General features: G+C 44.5%; 1 protein-coding gene across 1 annotated transcript in view; it reads right to left on the bottom strand.

The window, feature by feature from the left end:
* Positions 1-14,968, bottom strand: part of FRRS1L (ferric chelate reductase 1 like) — a 33,256-nt gene extending 18,288 nt beyond the window's left edge. The window contains exon 1 of the mRNA XM_066256575.1: positions 14,623-14,968. Coding sequence (XP_066112672.1) covers positions 14,623-14,860 — 238 coding nt within the window. The 5' untranslated portion in view covers positions 14,861-14,968. The remainder of the gene's footprint in view (positions 1-14,622) is intronic.
* Positions 14,969-18,380: the final 3,412 nt, after the last annotated feature.

Genomic DNA, 18,380 nt, shown 5'->3' with positions numbered 1-18,380 from the left:
ACCTTAGACCTTGATCTCATACTAAAATACAGCCCTACCTTATCCCCACCTTTTAGTAATTGGGCCAAATGCATTAGTTTGTCAAGTTTTATGCTTATTTTAGGTTAGGGTTTATGTCCACTTCAATGCTATAGACCAGTGGTTTTCAATCGCCAGCCCACCAGAAATTTCATGCCAGTCCGTGAAAGAGTTAACTGCCCCTGATGCTGTGTAAAGATTATAGACCCCAATGGTTATGATGCAGAGTCTGTCTACTTGGAAAACATTGCTATAGACTGAATCCGGCCTTGAATGCGTTTCTTGTTTTTCTCTTAATATGTATTGAGCAACCGCTGAATGCTACAAACTAGGGTAAGTATCTTCATATAATGTTCTTCCTCGTGTTTCTCACTACAAAGCTGAGGCCATTTTATTTTTCTCAGAATATTTATCCAGTAATGCAATGACTACTTATGTTTTAAGACTCTCTAGGTAGGTGACTAACAAAGTTAAGATCTTGTAACGTGACTTTGGACTCCGGCTCCTCATCTTCTCACATTTTTTCAAACACGTTATCCTTACTATTTCCTAGCATCTAGAATAATACCTTGGCATGGAGCAGATTTTCAGCTCAATAAACGCCATCATTATTACTGTTAGGTGATTATTATTAAATTTTGTAAACTAGACTGCAAACTAATAACTACTGGGTAAGACTGTCTCTGTAAGAATGGGTTTCTTCTTCTTCTTTTTTTTTAAAGACTTTGTTTATTCATTTTAGAGAGGAGAGAGAGAGAGAGAGAGAGAAGGGAGGAGCAGGAAGCTTCAACTCCCATATGTGCCTTGACCACGCAAGCCCACGGTTTCGAACCGGCGACCTCAGCATTCCAGGTCGATGCTTTATCCACTGCGCCACCACAGGTCAGGCAAGAATGGGTTTCTAAGTCCCAAATATGAGCACGTTTTGGAACAAAGCTCACTTATGTACTGAACTAGTTTAAGTGTTGGCAAGTAGTTTATTTTTTGGAGCTTTTCTAGCACTAGTTTCTAATTGTCTGTTTCTAAAACTTGGAATGAGATGTGTGCTGTCAAATGCCTTGCGGTATCCGTTTAATGACATTTTCTCTTGTTCTGCAAATTGTTGTATATTAAAGAATTTGGTCTTTGTCCTTTGTTCCTAAAAGAAAGACTAAAACCTTGGAATTTTCCAAATAATAAGCCTGCCTTTCTTATTCATGAGCTCCTGGGATCACATCTGAGTTTATGCTATCAGGATGGGGGCTACCCATTAGAAACCTACCACGTAGTTAGAAGGTTGGGGCTTTGAGGTAGCCCCATCTCCAAGGAGCAGGTGGCAGACTGGAAATTGAGTTCGATTGCTGTAGCCAATAATGAAATCCATTGTGCCTATGTAATGAAACCCCAACAGAAACTCTGGACACTGAAACTCAGCGGGGCTTCCTGGTTGGTAAACAGAGGATGTACCCGGAAGTTTACGTGCCCTGATTCCACAAGAGGGCATGGAAACTCGGCACTTGGGAGCCCCCTGGACCTTGCCCTATGTGTCTCTTCATTGGCTGTTCCTGAGTTGTTTCCTTTATAGCAAACCTATACAGTTTGCAGGTGTAGTGCTGTCCTGAGTTCTATGGGACATTCTGGTGGGTAGCCCCTGAACGGGTTATCCAGTTGGTCTGAAGCGAGGATAGTCTTTCTGTTGACCACGCCCTTTACCTTGTGGGATCTGTGCTAACTCTGGGTCATTAATGCAGAAATAAATTTTAGTACACTAATTGGGGTTGGCATTGGAATAGAAGCAGATTTTTACCATATTACAAATTTTCCCTGGAATTAAATTATCTATTTGGCATAAAATAAGTTTTAAATACTGGACCCTGTGCCAGTATTTAATATCCTGCCACTTGCAAAAAGTCTTTGATATTCCCAACACCATTATCCTGAAACTCCTGCATGATTGTCTGGTAAGATATTTACCAAGAGTGCCTTTCGCAGAACATGGATCTAATGTTCAGGGTCCTGGCACAATTTCTCACTATGCCAGCAGTGCTGCCTTCCCATGCTGTCCACAGCTGCACTGCACTGGCCAGACCTTGGCCATGCCCCAGGTCAGAATGCACCTGAGCAGAGTAGACTGTCCACTGCCCAGACGTTTATTATATGTCTTCTATATCCCTTAAGAGTTCAAATTTTTTCTCCATGCAGGACCAATGCATTCTGTGTTAGGTAAAACCTGGACACTTTAGATTTCTGTTGCTATTTTAAACAATATCTTGTTTTCTTTTACCTTCTCTAGTTTATTATTGCTAGAGAACAAGAGCGATTGGGTTTATGTGTTTGATCCTATTAATGGAAACCTTACTGCATTCTCTTGGTTATATCTGTTTGTTGTGTCTTCTCCGTTTTCTATGTAAATGTTCATACTGAGAAAGGCAAAAACATATATTCACATAAAAACGTGTACCCAGGCATTCATGGCAGCATTATTCATAATAGCTAAACCCAGGAAATAGCCCACATGTCCATCCATTGATGAATGGGTAAACAAAATATGGTACATTTATATAATGGTACTTGGCCTAGAAAAGAATGAAGCAGTGGTATATGTGACAACAGAGATGAACCTGAGTCGCTTTCCTGAGTGAAAGAAGAGTCACAAAAGACCACATTTTGCATAATCCCATTTACAGGGAGTGTCCAGAAAAGGCAAATATCGAGACTGGAATATTAGTGGTTTTCTAGGGCTAGGGGTGGCGGGAGGAGGGGCATGACAGGACTGAAGGATCATAACTAAAGGGTATAGAATTCCTTTTGAGGAGATATATAAAAATGTTCTAAAATTGATTATGGTGATGGCTGAACAACCCTGTGAATGGAAACTAAAAACCACTTTATGGTACACTTCAGGTTGGTGAATTGTAAGGTACAAAAAGTATATATATCCTAATAAAGCTGGTGCAAAAAACTAAACCCCATAAATATTTTACATACACCACTCCCCTGCTCCAGCTAACCCAACACTGAATTCTAGTGTCGTGCATCTAACTGATGGAATGAAAGTCTTTCATCAATCAAGATTCAATGTGGCCCTTTTGCCTCTGCCACACAGAGAGAGGCTGAGACACACTAGAGAGAGGCTGAGATGACACCATTCCTGTCAACTTTCACTTTCTTTATTTTATTTTTATTTTTAGTGAGAGAGAAGATGGGGGAGGGGGAGAGATGAGAAGCATCAACTCATAGTTGTAGGACTTTAGTTGTTCACTGTTTTCTCATATGTCCCTTGACCAGGGGGCTCCATCCGAGCCAGTGACCCCCTTGCTCAAGCCAGGAACCTTGGGCTATAAGGCAGTGACCTTTGGATTCAAGCCAGCAACCATGGAATCATGTCTATGATCTAATGCTCAAGCTGGTGATCCCCGCTCGAGCTGGTGAGCCTGTGCTTAAACCACATGAGCTGGCACTCAAGCTGGTGACCTTGGGGTTTCAAACCTGGGACTTTAGCATCCCAGGTTGACATTATATTCACTGTGCTACCACTAGGCAGGCAGCCTTCTCTATTTTATATATAGTTTATCTGCACCTTCTCCCTTCCCCTGATTAGCCTTACTAGGAATGCGTGAATCTTGTGAGACAGACAAAAAGACAGCTTTAGGTTTAGGTAATTATCCTTATTTACGTGTGTGTTTTCCATTTTATTTATTCCCATCCAGGTCTGCATTATTTTCTTCTTTTTGTTTTCAGTTTAAGTTGAATACTTAGCTCATTTGTTTTCAATCTTTCTTATCTTCTGATAAATGTATTCAAGGTTATAAATTTCCCTGTAAGTTCTGTTTTAGGTTCTAACATTCTAGCTAAACATTTTGACATGTAATGCTTTGCTGTTATAAATGTATCTTAATTTTCCTTACAATTTTCTCTTTAATGCTTGGGGTTTTTGTTCTTGTTTTTCCATTTCCAGACATTGGCGGTTTTCCCCCCTATGCTTTGTTAATTTCAAATTTTACTGCATTGTAGTCAGAAAACATCTGTATGATGTAAATCCTTTGTAATTTACTGACTTCTTCATGTTCTGGTATACAGTCAGTTTGAGGGGATCTTCCTCGCGCACTCAAAAAGAAAATGATCCTGCATTTGTGGATTCTGTACACTGGTGTGAATGAACCTACTACTTGCATGATTCAAATCATCTATGTCTTTTCTTAGTTTTAAAATTTGTTTGATTTTTCCATTCTATGAACATTATGTCCATTACAAGTAAGAGTGATGCAACTACGAGTTGATGCTTCTCATCTCTTTCCCTTCTTGTCTCTATTTCTCTCTCACAGAAAGAAAAAAAAAAGATTTTGTTTTGCATTTCCTTAATGATTAATGATGTTGAGCTTCTTTTCATGTGCTTATTGACTAGCTTTAGATCTTCTCTGGAGAAACCTCCACTTAGAGCCAGTCTCCATTTTTTAACTGGATTATCTGGCTTTTTATTGCTGTGTTGTAACTTAGCTTTTTTTTTTTTTTTTTTTTTTTTTGTATTTTTCCAAAGCTGGAAACGGGGAGAGACAGTCAGACTCCCGCATGCGCCCTACCGGGATCCACCCGGCACACCCACCAGGGGGCGACGATCTGCCCACCAGGGGGCGATGCTCTGCCCCTCCGGGGCGTCGCTCTGTCGTGACCAGAGCCACTCTAGTGCCTGGGGCAGAGGCCAAGGAGCCATCCCCAGCGCCCGGGCCATCTTTGCTCCAATGGAGCCTCGCTGTGGGAAGGGAAGAGAGAGACAGAGAGGAAGGAGAGGGGTGGAGAAGCAGATGGGCGCTTCTCCTGTGTGCCCTGGCCAGGAATCGAACCCGGGACCCCTGCACGCCAGGCCGACGCTCTACCACTGAGCAAACTGGCCAGGGCCTGTAACTTAGCTTTTTAATCTCTAACAAGTCTAAGATTATTTTCTATTTTCTCATTCCTAATATTATTTGTCTTCTCTCTTTTTCTCTTGATCAATCTTGCCAGAAGCTTATTGTGATAGTAAATTTTATGTGTCAACTTGGTTGGGCTAGGTGCCCAGATAAGTGGTCAAACATTATTCTGAATGTTTCTGTGAGGACAATTTTGGATGAGACTAACACTTAACATTTAGATCGGTGTGCTCTGAGTAAAGCAGGGTGCCCTCCATCCCATGGGTGGGCCTCATCCACAGCTGCAGGCCTGGACAGAACAAGAAGACTGACCTTCCCTTAAGCAGGAGTGAATGATGCAGCAGCTCCCTCCGAACTTGAACTGCAGTGTCGGCCCTCTCGTGGATCTCCAGCCTGCCTGCCCACCCTGCAGATTTTGGGCTTGCCAGCTTCCGTAATTCTGTGAGCCAGTTCCTTAAAGTCAATCAATCGTCTATCTCTCTTTTCCTCTCTCTCTTTACATGCAAGTGCGCACACACACACACACACCCTATTGGTTCTGTTTCTTTGGATAAACCTGACTAATACACTTAATCACTTTATTTGTATTTTCAAAGAATTACTTTCAACTTAAAAAAATATATATTTTTGCTTGATCAGGCGGTGGCGCAGTGGATAGGGCGTCGGACTGGGACGTGGAGGACCCTGGTTCTCAACCCTGAGGTTGATGGCTGGAGCATAGGCTCATCTGGTTTGAGCAAGGCTCATTAGCTTGAGCCCAAGGTCGCTGGCTTGAGCAAGGGGTCACTCGCTCTACTGTAGCCCCCCGGTCAAGGCACATATGAGAAAGCAATCAATGAAGAACTAAAGTGCCACAACAAAGAATTGATGCTTCTCATCTCTCTCCCTTCCTGTCTGTCCCTATCTGTCCCTCTTTCTGTCTCTGTCTCTGTCACAAAATAATAATAATAATTATTATTATTTTCCATTGATTTGAGAAAAAGAGAGAGAGAGAAGCATCAATTCGCTGTTCTGCTTAGCTGTTCCATTTGCCATTTTGCTGTGCACTCAGTGATTGCTTCTCACATGCGCCCTGACTAGGGCTCAAATGCACGACCTCAGTGTGCCAGGACAACACTTTATCCACTGAGCCACCCAGCCAGAGCTGTTTTGGCTTTTTTGATCTTTACAAAATATTTGGTTTCTATTTCATTAAATTCTGCTATATTTTTATTATTTTACTGTTTCCTTCTACTTTCTTTAGATTTATTCTTTCTTACTTCATAATTTGGGGCATTTCTTCCTGTCTTTGATTTCGGAGCATGGTTCCTAGCAGAGGTTCCAGCTGTACCACTGCCACGTCCTCTGGTCTGGCGGCCCTTTGTATTTCTCATCCACTGCTGAGCGCCTGCCCTCCCACCGATCCAGGGGCCAGCCTGAGACCCTCGGGGCGCGCTCTAGTAACCTCACAGGGTTCTGCTTCTTTATCTGTTTTTATTTTTAAAATTTTATTTTCTTATATCAGCATTTAAGCCCAACAGCCAACTGCCTCCAGGTTGCATAGATGTCAGTGTGAACAAAACCAACTCAACCTCTGTGTTCTGGATTTCATTTCATATTTTAAGTATCGTGCTATGACCTTTCACTGACCTCCCTGTCCTTGCAAGCATATCAAAGCCTTCTGGTTTATGATTATTTGTGTTCCTTAAAATGTAGCCATAAATATTTTTGTTAGGAACAGCTGCAATGGCATGACAACCGAGATAAATATCCAACTGGTAATCATATCGATTATAAGCAATCTTCTATCACAAGACCACCAGGAGGTATGGCCCCTGGAACCGTTGTATTCTTTGTCCCTTTGTCTTGTCAGTCATTAGTACCTGAGTTACACAATTTAAAAAGTACTGTAACAGGTGTCTGGTAGTAGAGAATAATTTATGCAAAATGCTGAGCTGTCTATCCATGCTGGCCCAAACTTCTCAGAAGGAAATTGCCCTATAATAAATTGTCATATTCTAAGAAACTGCCTGTTTTGTCTATCGGTCTAAAGACACCTTGTTAGGGTGGCCATCATACCTTTGCCCCATAATCAGACAGGGGTTTCTACCCAGACAGTCCACAAGCACATCAGTTCCAGATGTCCAACACTGAGCTCCCTCCCTCCCAAATACTCTTCCTCCTGAGTTTTCTTTTTTATTTTATTTTTATTTTTTATTTAAGTGAGAGAAGTGGAGGCAGAGACAGACTATTGCATACGCCCTGAATGACATCCACCCAACAACCCCACCTGGGGCTGATGCTCTGCCCATCTGGGGCCGATAGGAGCAACCAAGCTATTTTTAGTGCCTGAGGAGAAGGCTCCATGGAGCCATCCTCAGTTCCTGGGGCCAATGCACTCAAATAATTTTGAGCCATGCATGAGGGGAAGTGAGAGAGAGAGAGAGAGAGAGAGAGAGAGGGAGAGAGAGAGAGAGAGAGGGAGAGAGGGAGAGAGAGAGGGAGAGAGGGAGAGAGAGAGAGAGAGAGAAGTGATAGGGGAGGAGAAGCAGATGGTCGCTTCTCCTGTGTGCCATGACCAGGAATCACACCTGGGACTTCTACATGCCAGGTCAATGCCCTACCACTGAGCCAATTGGCCAGGGCCCTCCTGTGCTTTCTATCGCTGTGAAGAATGCCACCTCCCACCCACAGTCTCCCAACCCTGAAACCGCAATCCTAGATTTCTCCACCTGGAACATCTCCTCACTTATCACTCCTTTTACTCCCAGCTTAGACACCGAGCCTGCGCTTTCCCCACTGTATGACCTCCAATCAGATTCCTCACCTCCCTCCTACTTCTTCCACCATGTGTTGTCTCTCTAGAATGGGAATCTGATCTTGTCACCACAACACTGTTTAAAGATCTTTAATGGCCTCCCCTGTCACCAGCGTTTTCTCTTACCTACACTTACTTGTCTCCCTTGGTCTTGAGATATGTGGGCTAGACCCCCCCCCCCCCCCAGACGTGGCCAGCTACTCCTCCCCTCACTTTGTCCATCCTCCATTCTTCATTACTGGTTTTTGGTTTTTTCTTGTTCCTAAGTCTCCATTTTGGTGCTGTGTTTTTTTCTTTTTCTCTAAACTAAAAACTTGGATTGAGACCAAATAATATCAGTTTAAGGCAAAAAATTCTTTTTCCTCCTTTCTTCTCACACGTGCACTGTAAACCCTTCCAGTAACTATTCTGTGTGGAGAATAATTAAGCCACTTTTTCTCTCTTCAGATATTCCTATAATACAAGAGATATTTATTATCTTGGTTAATTTTTTTTTCACGTTCTCAATATGGTTTTGTGGTTTCCATTCTTGTCTTACAAACACTATCTGTTCCTTTTTTCCAATCCCTTGAGCCTGTTTTGCTATTCTCCACTGGGTGGTTAATGGCTTCTGGTTTGCTATTTATTGCCTCTAATTAACTGCCTGGATTGCAGCCCTCAGGTAGGTATTAATTTAGTACTTGATTCCTTGATATTTTAACCAGACATTATCTGTTCAAATCTCTGAGAGCTACTGCATCAGCCTCTTTCTCTCTTCAGACTGCCTGAGTCATTGTTTCTGCTCATCAGAGTCATACAATGAAGTAAGAATGTCATGGACTCTGGATAATGGGAAGCTCCAGTCACACGTGCAGCCTGTGTAGCAAAGTTTTCACTGAGGCGTGCCACCACTCAGACACCCATGATTCTCAACTGCCCACCTACCAATTCCAAACTCCTGTTCTCAAGTTCACTCATAATAACGCCCCATTCTGCCTGTCCCACTGCATCTTCTGGCGCATGTCAATGGGGACCCTCCATTCCAGGCAGGCTAGACAGCTTGCACACCTTATCCATAAAGTCAATCAACAAATCCATGTAGCTTTCTGCTGCTTCCTGGCTGTGTGACCTTAGCAAAGATGTTTAGATCTTCTATGGGTCAGTTTTCTTAACTCTAAAGTGGAAATAATAGTAGTATCTAAGTCAGAGTATTGCTATAAGGATTAGAGTTAATAAGGTACTTAGAATCGTGCTTGGCATATAACAAGCACTTATTAACAACTGGCTCTAATTAGTGTTATTATTGGGATAGATTCACGGGGGAATTAGATGTAGATTATTTACCTTGAAATATATAGATTATTTTTATAAATTTACCTTTAAATTATTTACTTTTTTTTTTTTTTTTTTTTTTTTACAGAGACAGAGAGAGAGTCAGAGAGACGGATAGACAGACAGGAATGGAGAGAGATGAGAAGCATCAATCATTAGTTTTTCTTTGCGCGTTGCAACACCTTAGTTGTTCATTGATTGCTTTCTCATATGTGCCTTGACCGTGGGGCTTCAGCAGACTGAGTAACCCCTTGCTGGAGCCAGCAACCTTGGGTTCAAGCTGGTGGGCTTTTTTTTTTGCTCAAACCAGATGAGCCCGCGCTCAAGCTGGCGACCTCGGGGTCTCGAACCTGGGTCCTCTGCATCCCAGTCTGATGCTCTATCCACTGTGCCACCATCTGGTCAGGCTATTTACTTTTTTATGTGTGTGATTTGTTTTATTTTCCTATCTCAGTTTCAGTAAAAGATTCAGAACCCATAAGTTATCTCCCACCCATAAACAGTTTACATACACTATTTCTACATTTTCTTTTTCACTGAACAAGGTGACATCATATTTTTTCAAACCAAAGAACAAATGAGGAGCTACTGTAAATGAAAAAAGGGAGGAGGATATGTGTCTGTGTGCGTGTGGTCTTTTTATTCTTAGACAGCAAATGTATATGTACCACCACAAGGGGAAAAGCATGGAGGAAACATTGCCATTCCTAATGTTTACGTGTAGGGTGATGAGTTATATAGCCACTTAAAATACATAGTCGAGGCAGGAAGAATGTAAGCAGATGAAGGAAGCTCTGCCCTTCCTCCAAAACTCTATTTTCCTCTCTACTGCCTCACTAGCTCTTTCTCAAGATAGGAAAAATTGGGATCAGAACTTGAGGCTCAAGCCCTGGCTGGTTGACTCAGTGGTAAAGTGTTGGCCTGGCATGTGGATGTCCCAGGTTCAATTCCCAGTCATGGCACACAGGAGAAGCACCCATCTGCTTCTCCATCCCTTTTTCTCTCTCTCTCTCTCTCTCTCTCTCTCTCTCTCTCTCCTGCAGCCATGGATCAATTGGAGCGAGTTTGCCCTAGTGCTGAGGATGCCTCCATGGCCTCTGCCTAAGGTGCTAAGAAGAGCTCGGTTGCTGAGCAATGGAGCAATGCCCCAGATGGGCAATCATTGACCTCTAGTGGGCTTGCCAGGTGGATCCCAGTCAGGGTGCATGTGGGAGTCTGTCTCTGCCTCCCCTTCTCTCACTGAATAAAAAGGAAAGTAAGTAAGTAAATAGATAAATAAGAACTAGAAGCTCAGAAACTCATTGACTGGGCCATGTTTTACAAGTGGTCAGATCACTGTGCCTTATAGATAAGCAACCATGTACGATCTCCTTCCCTTTCCTCTTCTTATACAGGGCATGTTCCCAAAGGCAAGTCAGTTACTGTCATTCATGTGGCTATGGTAGGACTCAGGGTCTGTTCCATAGACCTGGCCTAAAGACCTTAGCAGCTGAGGAAAGATACCTAGAAGCTTCATTTGGGACTTAACCCTAAGCCAACATCCAGCTCAGTATTTTTTATTTTCCAGAGAACCCTCAGAAAGCCTATTGGCCCATAACCATGCTGTAATCTGTTTTACATCCTACTGTTATGAATACTATATAGACTCTGGGTTAAGAACCTCAAGATAAAAAGGTATGAGTGGTAGGATTCAAGCATTAAGACCCTATTCAAACGCCTGACCCTAGAGAGGAAAAATGATCATGGCAGGGTTAGATAATGTGCTGTGGGTGTGAATATCCTTGTCCAGTGGCAGGGGTTGGGAGAGGAAGAAAATTAGGGAAGGCTTCCTGAAAGAAGTGGCATTTGAGCTGGCACTGTAAGAATCAGTAGTATAGGCTAGTGGGAACCCCTAAGAATTCTGAAAACTAACATAGTTCAACCAAAACATTATTTAAATTAAAAATAATAATAAACACGTTGGGGTGTGATGAGAGGCACCAAATCAGCCAGTGCCCGACCTCTGGCTTTGGGGTTGTTGGGAAATGTGGGCACTGGAGAAAAGGGATCCGGCCACGGAGGATAATGGCCAGCGGGCTCTCCCCCAGTTTCAGTGAATGCTCTATCCCACTCCCACTACGCTAAGTCCCTCTTGCTGATTTCCTATTACCATCTTTTCATTAAAAACTCGGCTCCTTGGCCCTGGCCGGTTGGCTCAGCGGTAGAGCATCGACCTGGCGTGCAGGAGTCCTGGGTTCGATTCCCAGCCAGGGCACACAGGAGAGGCATCCATCTGCTTCTCCACCCCGCCCCCTCTCCTTCCTCTCTGTCTCTCTCTTCCCCTCCCGCAGCCAAGGCTCCATTGGAGCAAAGATGGCCCAGGCACTGGGGATGGCTCTGTGGCCTCTGCCTCAGGCGCTAGAATGGCTCTGGATGCAACAGAGCGACACCCCAGAGGGGCAGAGCATTGCCCCCTGGTGGGCATGCCGGGTGGATCCCAGTCGGGCGAATGCGGGAGTCTGTTTGACTGCCTTCCTGTTTCCAGCTTCAGAAAAATGAAAAACAAAACAAAACAAAAACAAACAAAAACTCGGCTCCTTGGCTGCTTTGACCCTGAGAAGAGGCGAGGCTGCACAGAAGAAATAAGTAGCTCAATTGCTAGAAAAAGACGAGCCCTTTGTACTGACAGAAAGAACAGTTTAAAGACACCAGCTCGCCCTCTTCACTTGCCACTTCCTAAAAAAGTCATTCGGGCCCCCTACTTCCTTCTTCTCTGCATTCGTCTCAGGAAAACCTACCCTTTTCTTCTCATCTCCTGAATTTGCCAACTACGTTGGGTCTTCACGCTATCAGACCTTCACGTGGCATGGGACACTGCTTCCTGACACCCTCCTTTCCTTCACCTTCTGACTGGTCACCCTCCGGGACACTTCCTGGTTCCGTTTCTCCTTTTCTGGCAGTGCCCTTTGAAGGCAATGTCACTAATTATTTCTAAGGATCTTGGGAAAGTCTTCATTCAAGACCCACAGGGCTAGCTAGACCCCCAGGATAAGGGTGTGGAGTAGTGCCCCTAAGAGAGTCACCCCACAGAAATCACACTGTTGTGATTTCACTAGCACCCACCAGATGAGCGTAGGATTGGATATGAAGATGAGTGGGTCATCTTCACTGGTCAGAGAGAACAGTGAAGGAATGAAAGGCAGAAGCTCAGGGGGAGGGAAACAATGGAGTGAGAGAGGGTTGTGAAAGAAAGCTGGGCCAGAGAGAAGATTCCAGATGAAGGAGCTGACACCTCATCCAGGGAGCAGGCTGGTACCATCACAGATGTTTTGAGGGTCAGGGCCAGCTTCAGGCCGTACATGCAGAATGGGTGAGAGAGGCAAGCGGACAAATGGGGGGTGCTGTGCGCACATCACACGCCTTAAAACCCCTGTACAGTCACCTCACCTAAATGTCTTCCCTCTTCCATCTCACCAAAGTCTTTCATACTTTCCAGTGAACTTTATAAAGTCTTCCTATGGCTGCAGCCCAGCTGATGTCCATGTTCATAACACTGTCTGGACCACACAACTAACTTCATTCTCCTGTAGGGGAAAACTGACAAAGCATCTGACCTCCTGTAGATAAAAACTGACATAGAGCATCTGACCTTGATCTGAATTAGTTAGGTCCATGTGCCCAATGAGAATAATAAGCTCTCATGTGCCAGGTCTGAGTTACCTGGCAGTGCACTAGGCTGACTGTGAACAGAATATATATATATATATATATATATATATATATATATATATATATATATATATATATATATATATTAGATGCTTTCTGAAGCAGATGGACTTTGGAATATTTATTATTTTTCAGAGTAACAGATTCTGCTTCTGTTTGTCGTCCTCCCACAACCCCTCCTCCCATCCTTTCCTTTTCCTTGGGCACATGGCTACCCAGGTAGAAGACTACATTTCTCAGCCTCCCTTGCAGCTAGGTCAGATAATTATGTTGTTGCCAAAGGAATGTGAGCCACAGGGATCTGTGTAACTATCCTAAAAGGAAACTGCTTGCCCCAACCTCCTTTCTTTCTCCTTTCCTCAAGCTTGTACAGGACATGAAGTAACTCAAATTCCATACAGGTGAGGAAAAGCCTTAGGAAATGGTGGGGCAACAGGATAGAAGAAACCTAGGTCCCCGAATGACCTTGTGGATCACAGCTGTCCCATCAGCCCAGACCAGCCAGACTCATGTGGGAGAAAAATAAACTATCCTATTTACAGTAAGCCATTATGTATTGAGGTTTCTGTTTCAGCAGTTAAGCCTCTACCCAACTAATATATTTCCTCAAATCCATTCTCTCCATCTTCCTTAATACAATAATTCCAATTTTTGAATTGGGCATATTACTTCCCAGCTAAAAGGCTACATTTCCCAGCTTCCTTTGCACCTATGAGTAACCACATGACTAAGTTGCGGCTAATGAAGTGTAAGTAGAATTGTTCTATGGGACTTCTGAGTAATCTCCTTATAGTCAGTGACCTTCTTCCCACTTCTCTCCTTCTGTCTGGAAAGTGAATGTAATAGCTGGAGATCAAGCAGCCATTTTGGACCATGAAGTTACATCCTAAGAGCTGTGAAGAGGTAGAAGACCAGGATCCAGCGTCTCTGATGACCAGTTCTATACTGCCTACTTCTAGATTTCTTTACATGATAGAGAAACTTCTATCTTATTTAAGCTATTAATGTTGTTTGTTGTAGGTAGCTAAACCTAATCCTAATATGATGACACCCAGCATCATATTATTTGCTGGGACACACACAACATGTCAAACCCTAACTATTTGTTTTTTCTTGCTATTCCTCTTAGCTGAAGAAAAGGAAAATCATTGCTTTAGAAATTGCAGGGGGGAAAAAAAGAGGCCAGTTTCCATTCCTTTTGAGCAGAATCAGCTTGGCTTTTGTGCTCACTGAAGCATCACCACAGGGAGCTCCGTGGCTGACAAACCCCCCCGTTTCTGGGTCCAGCAGGCCCCAACAATGGTGGCTCACACTAGGAGACCCTAACATGCGTGATATGAAAAGAACTGGGATGGAGGCAGAGAAGGAGACGCGACCTAGCTCTGGTGGCAGGGCAGTGAGCTCCAACAGAACACGAAGGGCTTAGGGTGCTTGCCATTGCAAATCTAGGTCAATACACACAGGGAGGAAATAAGCAACAGCTCTCATTAAGTTGGGATTTCTGCTTTCCACCGGCTGCTTTGATCTCGCACACCCTAGGCCAGATGGCAGCCTCCTTCTCCCCCAACCCCTAACAGAGAGGGTGGAGGCCAGATGCTGAAAACTGGGGGAGCCCCACCTGTCCGCAGCTTCGCAGGGCTCGGCTGACCACTTCCCTCTCCCGGCCTCGGTCTCCCCAGCTGTTACGCGGACAGCGCGTGGAAGGCGCTAACAGCTCTCCGGACCCTTCGCCAAGTGGATGGGGGTCTGAGCCCTGCGCTCTCTGTCGGGGCCTCGGCTGTGCCAGAGCTGCCTCCATTTGCATCCCTACCAATTCTCCACCCTGGCTCCCACACCTGTCACCGCCCCCGTCCCCCACGCGCGTCTCCCCACCCGAAACCCCTCAACCTCTCGCAGCCTCACCCTCCTCGGACAGGTAGCGCAGGTCGTAGAACTCTCCGGCGAAGGTGCCGTAGGAGGAGTCGTGGCGCGGCTCCGCCTCGTCGGTGGCCCCTTCCCCCCGCGCGCGGCCCCGGGGTCCTCGGCCCCCCGGGCCCGCGCCGTCGTCCGCGGGGCTGGCGGCGCAAGCGGCGGGCCCAGCCAGCAGCAGCAAGAGCAGCGGCCCCCAGGCCCCCGGGCCCTGCCGGGGCGGCCGCGCCATCGCTGCGCGCCGATCCCACAGCCAGGCCGCTCGGGCCGCAGCGGGGGCGCCGCGGGCGCGGGACCGGGACTTCGCCGCCTCCGCCTCCGCCTCCGCGGCCAGCACGCGCCGGCCCGTCCCCCGCCCGCAGCCCGCGCAGCCGCGGAGCTGCGTGCGCCCGTCGCCTCCCGGCTTCGGTCTGCGCATCCTCCCTTGGGCCCTAAGCCTCCCCCTTCTGCCAACCATCCTGTTCTCCTCGCCCGCACTCCCTCCTTACTTCCTCCGTCCTTTCTCCTAGTTTCCCCATATCTGCTCCCTCCCTCCACGTGTGTCCCACGGGCGCAGATCTGGCCCTTCTAGACTTGCTCCTCAGGACGTGGTCCTCAGATCAGCAGCAGCAGCATCCCCCGAGAGCTGGTTAGCATCACCAAATCTCACCTTTCTGCAGGCACATGAATCAGGATCTGCATTTTACCAAGATCCCCAAAAGACCCCAATGCGCGTTCAGGTTTAGGAAGTGCTCCCCTGGACGGTTTACCCTGGACACACCTGGCCAGAATTGCTGTCTCCCCCGCCTTGTTCAAGCACTTTTTTAGTTTATATAAATTTCTTACTAGATAATCACAGAAGGAAGTTGAAATAATAAGATCTGATCCACTATAAGTAAACGGAGGTACTTGGAGCCATAGGGAAACTAGAGCTCAGCTTTGGGCTGGATTCACTAGCCTCCTCCTCCAGACTTTTGGCGCGCGCGAGTTTGTGTGTGTGAATGTGTGATCAGCGGAGGCTGCTGGTGCCTTTGCATAACCTGCCCCCTTCGAAACTACTCAGCTGGTTCACTGTTTCCCCGCAGCAAGCACGCACAGGCCCTGCCAGGTTTATACCGTGCCTGATGGCCACGCTGAATTCTCAACTTTTTCAAATCCATTTCGGCCGCTTGCAATTCACTTTTGGTTGTTTACACAGCCATCGTTTTATTTACACCAAGCCCTTAATACTTGCCAGGTCCCGGAGCTCTCCTCTAATGGTGTTTTTGGAGTGATAACACATTCAAACTGCCAAGCTGTTTTCTGTTAGAAAACATGGACACAATCCCTTTTATGCTGGTATTGCAGAGTCAGCATTTTTGTCTGCTTTTTTTTTTTTTTCCTTTCTCTCTCTCTCTCTCTCTCTCTCTTTCATTTTAGTTTCTTGCATAAACAAAGAAAATAATTATGGAGGCAGAAAAGCATAGAGGTCCCAAATGCAGACCCAAAGGTCAGTTTGCAGGAAGGAGTGGTGATCACTAACCTCTATGATAGCCATGAAGATGAAATGGGATGACTCAGGTAAGAATCAATAGCATTCAAGGCTACAAATGGCATGAATGAATACATAAGATTATGAAATACAAACATTCAAAAAGAAACTACTGATCGAAACCTCTTTTTGACCAAAGGGAGGTGGGAGACAGTGCTGTTGTGGAGATAGCGGGAAGCGCTGTGCGACCCAGAGATCAATTGTTAGCTACTGGATACCCACTGACATTGACAGTGGGTTGTTCAGTTCGAGTTTAAAAATGTTTAGCTTGACAGGAGAACGAGGTGTAATTCATGGAAACCTTAGGCTTCACGAGGTCTTCAAATATGCCAGTTGTTGCAAGAAATTGGATTTATTGCTTGAAAAAGGTAAGATGAAATACAACTACTCGAAAAATCAAAATAAAGAGACTTCTCAAAAAAAAACACAACACCCAGCTTTGCAGTGTATAAAATTCTATAATACAAAAAAGCCAATTGATTGAAAATCTATTAACATGTAATCCTTTAAAAAAAAGAAACTCTCTTTCTTAAAAATTTAAATTCCTTTCTTTTCTTTTTCTGTTCAACAAGGAAGGTATAGTCAGTTTTATATGGACCATTGTTTAGCCAATACCCCCCAAAAACAGAAGTAACATATTTCTGATTTCAGTGTTGATTCTCTGGTTTGGGAATCCAAGCTGTTATCCATTATTTTCTTATTCCCTTGATTTCAATTACTACAATTAACAGTGGTGATGCCAGAAAGAAGGTAAGTGAAAACCAGGGCATTCTTCTGGTAAATTGGTGTGATAAAACCACGTGGGCTTTTTTTTTTTTTTTTTTCCCAGCGCATGTTGGAGGAGGGTATGCACCACAGGCTAAACCAGGGGTAGTCAACCTTTTTACACCTACCGCCCACTTTTGTATCTCTGTTAGTAGTAACATTTTCTAACCGCCCACCGGTTCCACAGTAATGGTGATTTATAAAGTAGGGAAGTAACTTTACTTTATAAAATTTATAAAGCAGAGTTACAGTAAGTTAAAGCATATAATAATAATTACTTACTGAGTACTTTATGTCAGATTTTCGCTGTTTGGCAGAATAAATCTTTATAAAACAACTTACTCTAGTTAAATCTATCTTTTTATTTATACTTTGGTTGCTCCACTACCGCCCACCATGAAAGCTGGAACACCCACTAGTGGGCGGTAGAGACCAGGTTGACTACCAGTGGGCTAAAATAAGGCTTGCAGATAATGTGTTGATTCAGTGCTTTATCCATGTTGTAGGACCTGGGGTCCTTAGACTCAAAGGGGGCACAGACAGGCTTCGGGGGTGATGTGAGGACCCTGTGGAAGTGCTGGAATAATATGGTAGTGGTGGACTTTTCTAGGGAGAATGCCCACAGCTTTTATGGGTCATTCAAAGTCTTCATGCCTCTTCAGGGCCTTTGAACCTACTCTGGTTCCCACTTCCCTACTGACCTGGCTGCTTCCTTTCAAGAGGTTCTCTCATCTACTTACATTGCCTTTGCGGATTTTCTTATTCTTTGTTTTCTTGCAAGATTTGAGCTCTGGAGAGAGAGACCTGTTCCCACCCTCAGCACAATTCCCTCTTAGTTACAGCACAGGTTTTGCAGAGACCTTCTGCTCCCCACCAACGTAAATCCACTGCGTTGTCAAAAAGTACTGTGTTTTTTCCCTCTTTATTTTCTCTTCTCATCACAGCCATTTCTCTGAGAATTTTGTTATAAAAACTCCCCCAAATCAGTGCTTGCATTTTAGTATCTGACCAGTGACAGATTTGTCCATGCTCTGCCTGTCTAGTAAGATGTGATTTTTTTTTTCACTTTTGATTGCTTAAGAAATAAAAGCTGTGATCTTGGCAGTTTCTCAAAAAGTTAAACAAAAAGTTGCCATATGTCCCAACTATTCCAATCTCAGTTATATATCTTTTTAAAAAAAGGGTTTTCTTTTTAAGGATTATATGTCAATATCTTCACCCAAAATCTTGTACACAAATGTTCATATTATTCATAATAGGCAAAAAAAGTAAGAACAACCTAAATGTCTATCAACTGATAAATGGATAAATAAAATGTGGCACGCACACACACACACACACACACACACACACATATACTGGTATATTATTCAGCTATGAAAAGGCATGAATTACTGATCCATGCTACAACATGATAAACTTTGAAAGCATGTATAAGTGAAAGAAGCCAGACACAAGGGATTACATATTGTATGAT

This window comes from Saccopteryx bilineata, chromosome 2, assembly GCF_036850765.1.
Source record: "Saccopteryx bilineata isolate mSacBil1 chromosome 2, mSacBil1_pri_phased_curated, whole genome shotgun sequence".
NCBI classification, from domain to species: domain Eukaryota; kingdom Metazoa; phylum Chordata; class Mammalia; order Chiroptera; family Emballonuridae; genus Saccopteryx; species Saccopteryx bilineata.
This window is presented reverse-complemented; position numbering and strand designations above follow the sequence as displayed.